The following is a 12,826-nucleotide window of genomic DNA, read 5'->3' on the forward strand; positions in this document are numbered from 1 at the left end:
TGAAACAAACCACAATTCGTAATTACTTTTCAAACAACAGCGAAATTGTAAAAGAATTTTGTGCACCGATATTAAAACAAGATCATGTCGACATTGTTGTGTACTTATGAGAAACTGAATTAGAACTTGTAAGTTGGTAATAATAATCAGCATTGATACCTACGTAGACCTAAGCACACCTTCGCTTATATTGAGGTAACTATTGCGGCTATTATAGTATTGTTATAGTATCGCGGCTATTAGTCGAATTTGCCGGGGCTAAATTGTACCGTAATTAGGCTAAAAATTTTCACATAAGGCAACCTTACACCATTTTCAAAATAGCATATTTCCAATATTGTCAATTACCCAAACTTCCACCGCCCAAATGTTAGGGAACTTGAATTATTTCGACTACAGATTACAAATAAAATTATATTAAGTTTTATCTATTATTATCATTATCTTCGCTTTTTCAAAAATAGACTTGCTCCAGTTTCAAAATAAACTCGTATTTGTAATTTTCAAATAAGAGTGAAATTGTTAAGGAGCTTTATGTACCGATACTGATACCAAACCCTGTCGACTTCGTCGAGTATTTATTAGAAACTGAACTAGAACTTGCAATCTGATCATAGAAATCATCATACCTAGACAGAGCTACCCATCCTCACTCACATCGAGGTTACATATACCAACATTATGCTCATATCATTATATTATTACATTACACTATAATTGAAGACGCACTGATATCGTATCAGCTATCTCACTGCTGCGAACATGGAAACATGTGCAAAAGCTTCCGGTTAGGTGTACGACACAATAGGAAGTTTCTCTTTCGCGAGGGTAGCGATTACACGCGTGTAACCGGAGAAAAGAGAAACCTGAAAATCTATCTTTGGCAGCAGTCTTGTTCGTAATCTTCGTTATCAACAGCTGTGACGAACACTTTCACACGATAAGGGGTCAGCAGCCGTGACGGAGAGCAATTAACTTTAAACGACGCGGCCTTCTTAGCAAACTAGAACGAGATATGATTTCACTGGTCATTTTTCCAGATCCTGTACACTTCTGGCCCTGAACTTCTCTACCTGTTAACACATTGTCTGGTAATTTTATGGAGACGTGTCGCTATTATTTTGTAATATGAAGGTGAAATAATTCAAATAAATTTCTTTGTGTAAACTTTAATTATTCTTTAACAATTTTATTAACCCATAACTTTCTAAAGTTTAATTGTGAATATCGACCGGTGAATCCAACTATTTCTCATTATACTTCGATTTGCAAGTTTTTAAGTGTTTTTAAATGCTACAATGACGTGTAAATAAGAATATTAAAGTTATTCGAAACAATCTTTATTCAGCGCAGAAGTAATATAATTTTGAACAGAATATTTACATTAATTATAATTGAGTAATGTGGATTAGTATATCGGTGGTGCTTGAACGTTAACACTTGAAGTGTTGGGGATTAACCCTTTGTATTCAGAATGTGACACATGCAGCGTTCAGTTGAACACAATGAATTGAAATAAATATTTTTTAACAACATATATAGTATCGAACATGAGTCATATAGTGAGGCAACATCGATAATAATTAATGATAGAAAAGTAATAATCATGAGAGTCTATGAAAATTTACAATTCGACAGTTTTTGAAGGTACTATAAACGAAAAAATACTTTTGAACAGGTTAATACTAAACTGACATGTAATGCACACTTATTGTTAGTTTGAAATTAAAAATGAAGTTAAAAAATAAATACACGTGGACTGCCATGTTAAGGCAATTGGAAATTTGATTAGGTAGAATTTTAACTGTTATTTTATTAAATATTTTCACAAATTTTATTAAATATTTTCACAACATTTTGTTATTTATATTACTCGCAGTTTGATATTTTTATTACTCATAATTTGTCATATTTTAAGATATTTCTTACTCATAGTTATATTTATTACTTAATGTTTATTGCATTTATTACCCAAAGATTGTCATATTTATTATTCATAGTTGCAAATAATTAATACGAGTATTTTAAACTAAACGAGATCAAATTCTGAATAATATAGATCAGCTTTTTTTAAACTATGGATCACGACACCGAACGAGGTCATAAAGCAAAATGGGGTTGCGAAAATTTAATTCGGATATACAAAATTAGAAAAACCGTATTATTAAAACGTGCTTTTCTTTTACTACTTTTGTAAATTTGAAACGTATCTAAAACTACTTTTTATGTGTATATTGTTTACCAAAGAAATAGATTATTTGAAAATGTTTTTATACCTCTATTTTATATTGACATCAAGACATGTGAAACAATTTCAATGATCTTTTCATGAATGAAAAAATGTGTTAATGTACACAGTATTTGATTTTGATGAAAATTAACATAGATTTACAAAGAAATGAGCAAATTTTGTAACTCACCCCTTAACGGTCACGCTGGAATATGAAACGATTCCAACCAATTGAGCTTCAATTTTAGCCACTTTATATTCTAAAAATCTGAATAAATACATTTCCTGGAACCCTGGTATTTTTACTACTTTTTCCTCAAACTATATCTCAAGATTGTTCAACTAAAATTTTAACTTTTCGTATTAAAATCAGAAAAAGTTTTGAATATTTCTGTGAAGAACGATATTTTTTCAATGTTTGACGTTTTTGAATTTGTTTTTATTCAATGTCTAAATTCACTGAAAGCTGTTAAAACAACTTTTGATGATTATTTATAATTTTTTTTTCAAGTTAAAATAATGAGTAGCCACTTTGTAGGAAATATTTTTCCCAGTGTGACGTTATGTTATTCTGACGATGTTAAAGATTAAACTAATAGTTAAATTATTAAACTTTTATCAGTTAGATTACTAATTGTTGACATTAATCCAATTGATATATTGCTAAATTATTAAGTGTCTCCACCTAAAACTTAAATTCGACTTAAGGTGAAATGGGGTAAGTTCGTAAACGAGGCAAGTCGTATACCGACTATTTTTATTACAATATGAGCGAAATTTCTCCATTTAGTATGTTTGTTTCCTTGTTTTGTTTCACTATATCCCCTTTTATATAGAGTACTTGCATAATGCTGCAAAAAGCATTTTATAGCAGATTTGTTAATAATTCTGCTCTTGCCCCATAGCACATGAAATAAAGTTTCAAAGTATTTAACTTCAAGTTACGCTTTTACCCCATTTTCGGGGAAAGTGCAAAGTAGTCGACATTTTAAACAATTTCCTATCAAAATCAAAATGTACAAGGAAAATTAATGTCCTAGTTAATATTAATTAAATAGTAGTAATTGTGCAAAGCGTTCGATATCGACAGTGTTAAATATTTACATAGCAGACTGAAAATACTTACGTTTAAATACCAACTTCACAGAAACCAGTCTGCACTTACCCTACTTCACCTTATGCCAAATGAAACGGGGTGGAGATTTCGACGCGGTAAATGTAAATGTATTCAACAGAATGTATGGCGATCGGCAAACAATGCTTTATACCTTCATCTGTCCTTTATTTGGAGCATATTTACAAGAAATACAGTAATTATGTATAGCGGAAACCCTTCGTTTTCAATAATTTTCACGTATGTTGTTAAGGACATCCTATTGAAACGTATATATCTCTTAAACTATTTACTATATATTACTATATATCTCTTAAACTATTGATTTGAGGAAAAAGTGTTACGAATAAAACATGAAGCTTTTAAAAAGCTCTACAAGAAATGTTATATACATTTTTTGTAAAATTATTATTTTAACCGATGTAACATATAAAATAATTTGGGGGTGTGTTATATTGCGTAATTACTAGAATTATGTTACAAAGTTTGCTATTTTTGTTGAACTTTTTATTTGTTTGCAATTTGTAATAAGTATAAGTTAATATTTTTCCTGTAACACATTTACGAGTAATTGATTTGTAATAATTTTGATATCCACACATTCATATTCTCTTGTAATAAATAATTTGTTTTCTTATCAATTATTTACACTAATCATTTCTGTAATACTTTCAAAATATATTTTCAGTATTCTAACGTTGATGTAAACACTTCGAAACACTCCTGATGTTCACGTTTTCACCTTACCTCGAATAACACAATACTTAAATTGTCCGAAATCACGAATAGTATGATTTAAAATTACGACAACCCTCAAATAACATGGAATTTGAAGCCGCGAATATTACTGAGGGTCACTGATTGTCAGTGGACAATGTCCTAATTAAGTTTATTGAAGAAATGAGCAATACACATATACAATGGCTGAGTTGAGTAGAAAAGAACCTGATTACAGGAAATGCCTGGTTTCGAATAATGGAACCTATTAACCTCATTATTTGAGGGTAGCTCACTTTCCATTCAAGTAAATAAATTTTTTGTTTCTTGTTGCAGCCTAAGCGAATGTTATTTCGCTGGCAAGGGCGCGGCCCTGGTTCTACCCCCGAACGAAAGGGCCAGGCCCTCGAGAAGGGTCTCCACGGCAGGATGCGACATTCAACAACACTTACAGTCCATGTTCTACCTGCTCAGACCAGAGGAAACCCTCAAAATGGTAAGTTGCACTCAAATTTTTGATGCTTCTAACAACCCTTATAGTATAGTAGTTTATCAGCCTGCGTACTGTACTATATGTGATAGAAGAATCAGTGTAAAGAGCGATATTCCACTAACTTTGCATATACCGACCCTCAATTTACGCGGAATATTCGTTTCGCTTGAATATTTTTTTAAATGAACTAGTGAACTTGGGTTATAATTGTATGAAATTGTAATTAGTGTAATTGAAGTGTTATTTAATAATTCGGAATTACTTGTAAACTAGAAACAAACTAAGAATTTGGAATAAGTTGGTATGCTGAGTTTTTGACATATATTTATTTGTAGTAGTTCAACAAAAGTGATATTAATTAGTCATTAAACGATATTAATTAGTCAGAATATTATTTACATTCTGAAATCACCATTCCAATATCCGCATATTCCAAAAACATATTCTGAAATTACTGTATGTCGAAATTACTATGTTTTGAAATCGCTATACATATTCTTAGAACTCAATATTTCGAAATTATTATATCCCGAAAACCTTTTGTCCCTAAGTTCCTATATTCCGATGTCACTATATCTCGAAGTGAAAATTCTGAAGTCAATATATTTCAAAATCTCTGGGTCCCGAAATCTTTACATCCCAAAATCACTATATTTTGAAATCGCCATATCTCGATATTCCTGTGACCTGAAAATCCCTAGATTTCGAATTGAGAAAGTGCTCAGATCCTGTAATCCCTGTACCGAGAATATTCCTAGATCCTAAAATCTCTATATTCAGAAAATCCATATGTTCCGAATTCCCTAAATGTCCCAAAATTCCGAAAATCCCTACAATCACGAAATCCCTAGATTCCAAAATCCCTACAACCCCGAAATCCCTAGATCCCGAAATCTCTAGACCTCTAAATTCGTGCATTAAAAAATCCCTAGTCCTGAAATTTCCATATTGAGTAAATCCCTAGATCTCAAGTTTCTAGATTTCCATGTGTCACATTCCTAAAAACATTTGTCCTCAAATATGTAAACTGCCAATTCCTATATCCATAGATTCTCAAAAGTCCCTAAAAATGTACCCCCAAATTTTGAAATCTTAAACTCCGTATAAATCAATAATTATGTCGCTGATTCATTTTACGTAAATGGAAAGCTATCAGCACAAAAGAAAAAGAAACACAATATTTATTTCAAATAGCTTAATAAAGAAAGTGCGGACGCAACAATAACACTTTTTTGCACAAGTACATATGTCATGACTAGCACATCGTAGTGTACTTTTACTCGTATTTTATACGGCACTAACGCGCTTCAACATCGCCAAATAAGTTATTGTATACGCTTGTTAAAACGCCTAGGAAAGTATATTTTCAGACCGCGTAAATCAAGCTTGCGTATAAAAACTACCGCGTAAATAACGTTATAATCTACCGCGTAAATTGAGGAACCGAGTGTGTTATACATTTTTTTGACATGGAGCAAAAGTAACTGTAATTTAATTCTTCAAGGATATTTAAAACTAATGCTACCAAAACAGTCGACTCACATTTTTTTTTATAAGTTACATAATTTATTAGGGTCCGTTTTCATCACGTTAAAGACAGTATTAATTTATGTTTTATCGTTTGTTTATTTCTTTTGAAAGTTTATTGTTAATCCCTTGCACTATTAAGACGAGTCTTACTCGTGACGCATTCTTACTTCGGCCGTGAGCAATTTTACTCGGATTTTTAGTACACTTCAATTTGGAGTTCAAGTCCAATTATAAACATATTGACATAACATTTCAAATTTTTTTGCCTGTTTTAATATTATAGCTGTAATTAGTCAATTCTGACTGATGCACCTGACAAATAAGTCACAAGGGGTTAATTTCAAATTATCATTGTATACCGGTAGGTTTAATGTTCAAATATATGCTGCTTCAGTCTTTTTTTTTTTTCAATTTATCAATCAAAGATCAGATTTATGCATATTATCTTTGTTCTTTTATATTATAAATACCTTCAGGAGTTATTTATGTAATTGTTATGAATTTAAATTGAACAAAATGTCATTAGAATAAAAAGCAAAATTAATTCTAACTTGAAAAAAATTTTAAAGAGCTTAAATGATTACTGTCTCAGAACTATTTATCACGATGTAAAATATGATATTTTTCTGCTGATATATGTATTACTTCCATTGATTTTAGCACTTGATTTCAAAACGTGCATTTATAAATTTTTTATTTGAACAGCAGTGCTTACGAATTTTCATATAATAGCTACCTTAAATCGATTGATATACATTTATATTATCTCATTTTTTCTTACTAATTGATTTAATATGAATTATTTACTTGATTAAAGAAACTAATAATTGATTTTGTAACTGAGTCCAATGATTGAGTAATTAATATCAATAATTATTGGATTTGATTTATATTTGATAAATAAATAATTAAAATTTGCCTGTCAACTCTGTATTCAGTGATTTCAATATTATCAGTGAAATTTGTAATTCAAAATATTATTTTTGTTATTAATATATCATATTTTAGATCTTACAATTAAATGTAATTTAAATCTAGCTATTGTTATTAAAGTTTATGAACAAAATTAAGCCTTGAAAATTTTTATTATAAAGGAATTAATAACACTGTACATCTTCTGGCAATCAAGTATAATTTAAATCTAATTATTATCTTATTAAATTTATGCATCAAATGAAATATTGTAAATTCCAATTGAAACGACCTGAATAACATAGTAATTTTAATAATTATAATCTAATTGAATAATCTAATTAATAATAAAAATATAATAATTAAATAATTAAAATTTAATATTTTTAGTTTAACTTAAAATGTATACAGCAATAATAAAGTAAACCTACTAATTTAGTTAAATTTATGTCTAATTATTAAATCACTATATTCTTTATATAAAATTAAATATTGTACACTTCAATTAAAATTTCATTAACAACAAAAATTTGAAAGTAATATTAAATATATTAGATTTAAATTAAAATACATAATAGTGTAAATCCACTGATTAAATCTAATTTAAGTCTAATAAATAAGTAACCAAAATTTGTTGCGGTTGCAGTTAAATATTATTGATATTTAAATATCAATGTGGTACAAGTACAAAAATTAAATCATCAAAATTTATTTTTGAAATTGAATACTACAAATTTTCTATCCAAATACATAAATAATGGTGTAAATCTGCTGATTAAATCTAATTTAAATGTAATAATAAAATAACCAGAATTTGTCTCTAAAATATACTATCAATACAACTAGAAATTAAATCATCAGTTTCTATGTGAAATTAAACGCCAAAAATTTTCTATTAAAATACATAAATGTAAGATCGAAATAATCGAGGTTGACGGATGAAGGTTTTTGGGAATAACGATAACAAAACAATTTTAATAACTTAAACAAAAGTACAGAAATCATCTACAGAAAATTATACAACTTTTCGGATAACGTACTACTTCGACCGTTACAACAAGACTGAACCGCGACGCGACGCCGTTTTTCTCATTCTCTCCCAATTCCCGCGTAAAAAGAAACAAAAGCCATCCGATCCTTTGTCCTCTCGCTAATTTTTGCGCCAAGTCATAGTAACGCCAAATTCTCTTGGCGCCAATTGTCCGAATCGCCCGATCGCGCCCGATCGTACCCGACGACCCCCGAACAAACCGATCCCTCATAAATTATAGAATAAATCCAATAAAATAACAAATACTAGTATTACGTTAATACCAAATATAACTACAATATGCGTTACAGTAATTATATCAATATACTCCCTTTATCAATAAACAAAATAAAATTAATTTCAAAGTAATTTCAATTCAATATGTATTTGCTTCGTTACTCCGATAACAAGGTACCAAACGATTTTAATTCACCGTTTATTACGAAGTTTTGACGCGACATTATATTTTTATATCAGTGACCTGCTTTGTTATTAAAAAAAAAGTTTGTAATTTATTATCGTTTGTATATCGGTTAATCGTGCGCAATGGATCGAGACACGTCCATGACATTTTACACGAAGTAAAGTTCAAGGATATAAATCTATTTTATCCGGATCGATACCTCGGGACTGAGAATCGTTTGCCAATTCCAGGTTCTCGAAATTGGCAGCTGTGTTCTTATCGAGCCACGTGTTTTTGATGTTGTATTCTCATCATTGACGTTAACTCCTCGATTTAGATGTACTACAGATACACTGAATTTCCAGTTCACCGTGACTGATGGAGAACGAATTGACCTAAATAAAAACAACTTACATAATCACTTCTCTAATTTCACATGAAATTGCTTGTTCTTTCATTTTAACGAGTTAGATTGCTTCTTATTTTAAATTTTGACTAATTGCAAACTTGACAAACTTGAAATATTTGTAGGGTAAATGAAATTGCAGGGTAAATGAGTGTTTACAGTGTTAACTGATTTTTGTATAATATAAAACTTGAAATATTTGTAATTGTGGAGTAAATACAGAAATCAGATACAAAATATGAAATATTTTAATATAAATATAATTTCAATATATCTTTTAAAAAATTTAAATATTAAAAAATATTTGAAAAATTTTTAAATATAAAATATTGTAATATAATTTTAAATTAGAGACATTTAATCAATTTTATCAGTTTTAATTTTTAAATTTCAGAATATTTTTAAAAAAGAGAGATTATTATATTTCTTTAAAATTGACATCACATAGGAATTTCATTAAAACCGATTCAGGCATATTACTTGAACGATGTCCTTTATTCTTGTTTTACTTATTGTTAGAGTATGAAATATTTCTTCAAATTTTATATCACATCAGAATTTAACACTAAACCTACCAGCATATAATATGTACTTAATCTGAAATTAAAAATCAACTTAAAAAATAAATAAATAAACGAAACATAAATTAGAATTCACATTCATTCTTTATCTCAATAAAAATCAATGCTGATTTCAAGAAATGTACTTTAACAAAATGTGTACCTTATAATCAGAAACTTGTGGAGCGGTCATTTGACCGGTTTGGTAGTTTTTAGTGTTAATTAAAATCGACACTACTTGGACGATTATCGATTTGAAGGAAATACTGAAAACAGAATTATAAATTTACAATTGAAATGTTGCGTTGCCCGGAGAAATTGGCACAGTTATCCTGTCTAAAATTACAGTATTTTGTTATGTGGTTCACGTCGTCAGCGCAGAAAGTCCGAAAGCAGTGTAAACAACCGACAAGTATGTATTCGCGTACGTGACGTCAAGTAATCCTAACGAGAGCAAACTGTTACGAGCAATGATTGCGAAATCTCTTCCCAACGTGGCTTTCTATGCGTGGAATCAAAAGTGGTTACTGCTTTTTCGAAAATGTGGCACAATTCTCGGTTCTTGTTTTCCGACGAACGAATAACAGTAACATAATTTCTAGTATGTGTTTAATCCTTAACCAGTTAACTGTGGCGGTCTTTTTGCAAAGTGCGCACCAGTGTGTGTCGCGATAATCAAGTCATGACGAATTAGCTCTCAAGAATTCATGAATCTATCTTAAATCATTTACACTTTTTATTTGTTTATTTCATTTCGTGTTGACCTCTAGACATATTACAATTTACGAATATAATTTAGTTTTCGCCAAAATTACAATTTAAATATCAAATTGTAACAAAATTTTATGCATGACGGATATAGTCGTCATGACACAAAATTCTGCCACATCTCCATGACAGATATAGTCGTCAAACACACTTAACTGGTTAAATTAATCAGTATTAAATGAATTTTGAAGATTGAGACAGTTGCGAATCAAGGATTCACAGCGTTGACTCCAAAAACAAATTCGAGTCGAATTATGCTATGACCGTAGTCTATGCAGGAGTTGGCGCGTGAGGAGACTGAGTTAGGTGTTGCCAAATTTGGAAATTTAGAAATTAGAAAATTTATAGATCTAATAATTTGAAAATTTGCAACTTTGGAGATATAGAAAATTAGTAATTTGCAAATCTGATGATTTAGGAACGTAGCAATTTTTTAATTTGTAAATTCCGAAATTTCGAATTCTAGAAGTTTCAGTTTTGTAATTTTTAAATTTGGTAATTTAGTAATATGGTAATTTGGAAATTTGGGAATTGTCAAAATTCACATTCCACATTTTCTAATCATTAAATTGCAAATGTTCAAATTGTTAAATCCTCTGATTTAAAATTTCCATATCCTAACATTCCAAAGATCCTAATTTCTAAATTTCCAAATACCCAAATTTAAAATTCTGAACTCCAAAATTTCAAACCTTAATATCCTTAACTTTCCACATTTTTAAATTCCTAAAATTCAAAATCTAAAGCAAAATTTAGTCTTTCATCATAATTAGATCCCAGTTTTATGAAACATCTCAGATTTTCATATTTCTTCAAATATTTGAGAAACATTTTGAGAAATTGTACATGATGAATCGTATACTTTCCCGGCAAATAAATTAGAAATCTTAATAGTGTTCCAATGAGACCACTAACTGTGTTATAGCGAAAGAACATATACTAGGTACTAAATGATGTATGTTTATAGATACAAATGATATCATAAAAACGTACAATTACATTTACTTCTGTCCAAATAGTTTCTACATTTGTTCCGGTCTTTTGAAGAAAACATACTTCCCCTTTCCTATGTTTTGCTTTCTTATTTTTTCTACCTCGAATGATACATACACGTATGAAAAATTCATTACTCGAACAAAGTACAGTTCCGTTTTAAAAAATTATGACGATTTCTCGTATTGTTTATGGTACATGCACGTGTTCACTATGTACACTGCATACACATGTTTAGTATGGTATCTTTGATAACATATTCTAAGGTCAATGAAATGTGAGGGGCTTGTGTGTATAATTACTTATAGTACTGTTAATTTGTTTGTTGTATGGACAGTCTGAAATTTGTTCTTTTAAGTGCGAAAAAAATGAAAGATCTGAAAGGGTTGAGCAAATGAAATATTTAACTACTTTTGGACACGTGTATATGTTACTTTTGGAATTTTTCTATCCTTAAATTTTCTAATTTTTGAAATTTTCAGTTATCAAAATTGTCAAGTTCACAGATTTTTAAATCTTCAATTTTTCAAATTTGGAAATTTTCTAATCTTCAAATTTTCAATTTTTTTTTCTATTTTCACAACCTCAAATCATGTACTTTGCAAATCATCAAAATTGCAAATACTAAAATTTCTATATTTTCGAATAACAATTTCTACTTTTCTAAATTTCCAAATTTTTACATACAAAAATTTCTAAATTATCAGATTTTCACATTTGAAATTTTCTTCAAATTTTCAGATTTTCAAAATCCCAAATGTCAAAATATCTAAATTTCCAAATCTCCAAATTTTCAAATCACCAAAGTCTCAAAACTTCAAAGCTATCACACAAACAGTTTGAGACATTTTCTTCAACTGAAAAAAAATGAGGTCTAAAAGCGTTAATTAAATATGATAGATAAGCTTTCCCTTAATCACTCTCTACCACCCCTCATAGTTATCATTAACACTGTGTCCATATTATATAGTTCTTACCCATTGAAACAGGACCACGTTCAAAAGTTTCACTTTTATGGCTATGACATTATGTCATATATGGAAAATTGTCTTAGGTCATGCAAAACCATTACTAAATGCGTTGATAACGATATATATAGCAATTTGTTACTATCGTGATAATAAATTGTGTGGGTGATGATCGATTAAGCATTTACGTTAGGTTTGACTATCGATAGCGCGTGAGGTGAAATTTGGCGAATGCCGTAGAAAATGTCTGGAGTAAGTCTAATGCAACTTTTAAGAACATCCTGCAATGTAAAGGTTACGAGGTTTGAGTGGAATGATAAGGGAAAAGGCGAGAATGTGAAATCAGGTAGATTTGATGCATTCTTAGTACTATAACTCGCATTATGGTTATATGGGTCCACTCTATACATCTTAGCAGCTACACATGAGTAGGTCCTAAATCCACATATTGATTCGGACGTATTGAAACTTACAATACTTACAGTAAGTAGCTGCAGTTTAAATTATTGTGAATTACAAATAAGTCTTGTGCAGTCTAGGTTCTACAGATAGGATCCAAATCTACGTAGGGGTAGATCCCAAATGTAGACATGCAGATCTATGTATGTGGATCTGTATCTATTGAAAGTTACAGTAAAAGTTTGTAACTTAAATGGGGTGAAATGGTTATGGGGTGAAAATGGAAACCCAAAATAGGAATAT

General features: G+C 29.8%; 1 protein-coding gene across 4 annotated transcripts in view; it reads left to right on the plus strand.

Annotated features, from left to right (window-relative positions):
- Nucleotides 1-12,826, plus strand: part of ssh (Protein phosphatase Slingshot) — a 163,079-nt gene that overhangs the window by 62,673 nt on the left and 87,580 nt on the right. For 3 of the 4 annotated variants that reach the window (XM_012283647.2, XM_012283649.2, XM_076541163.1), the window contains one exon: nucleotides 4,398-4,557. In XM_012283647.2, coding sequence (XP_012139037.1) covers nucleotides 4,398-4,557 — 160 coding nt within the window. Of the gene's footprint in view, nucleotides 1-4,247; nucleotides 4,273-4,397; nucleotides 4,558-12,826 lie in introns of those variants that run through there. The other variant, XM_012283650.2, reaches the window with a different exon arrangement.

This window comes from Megachile rotundata, chromosome 16 (genome assembly GCF_050947335.1).
Source record: "Megachile rotundata isolate GNS110a chromosome 16, iyMegRotu1, whole genome shotgun sequence".
NCBI classification, from domain to species: domain Eukaryota; kingdom Metazoa; phylum Arthropoda; class Insecta; order Hymenoptera; family Megachilidae; genus Megachile; species Megachile rotundata.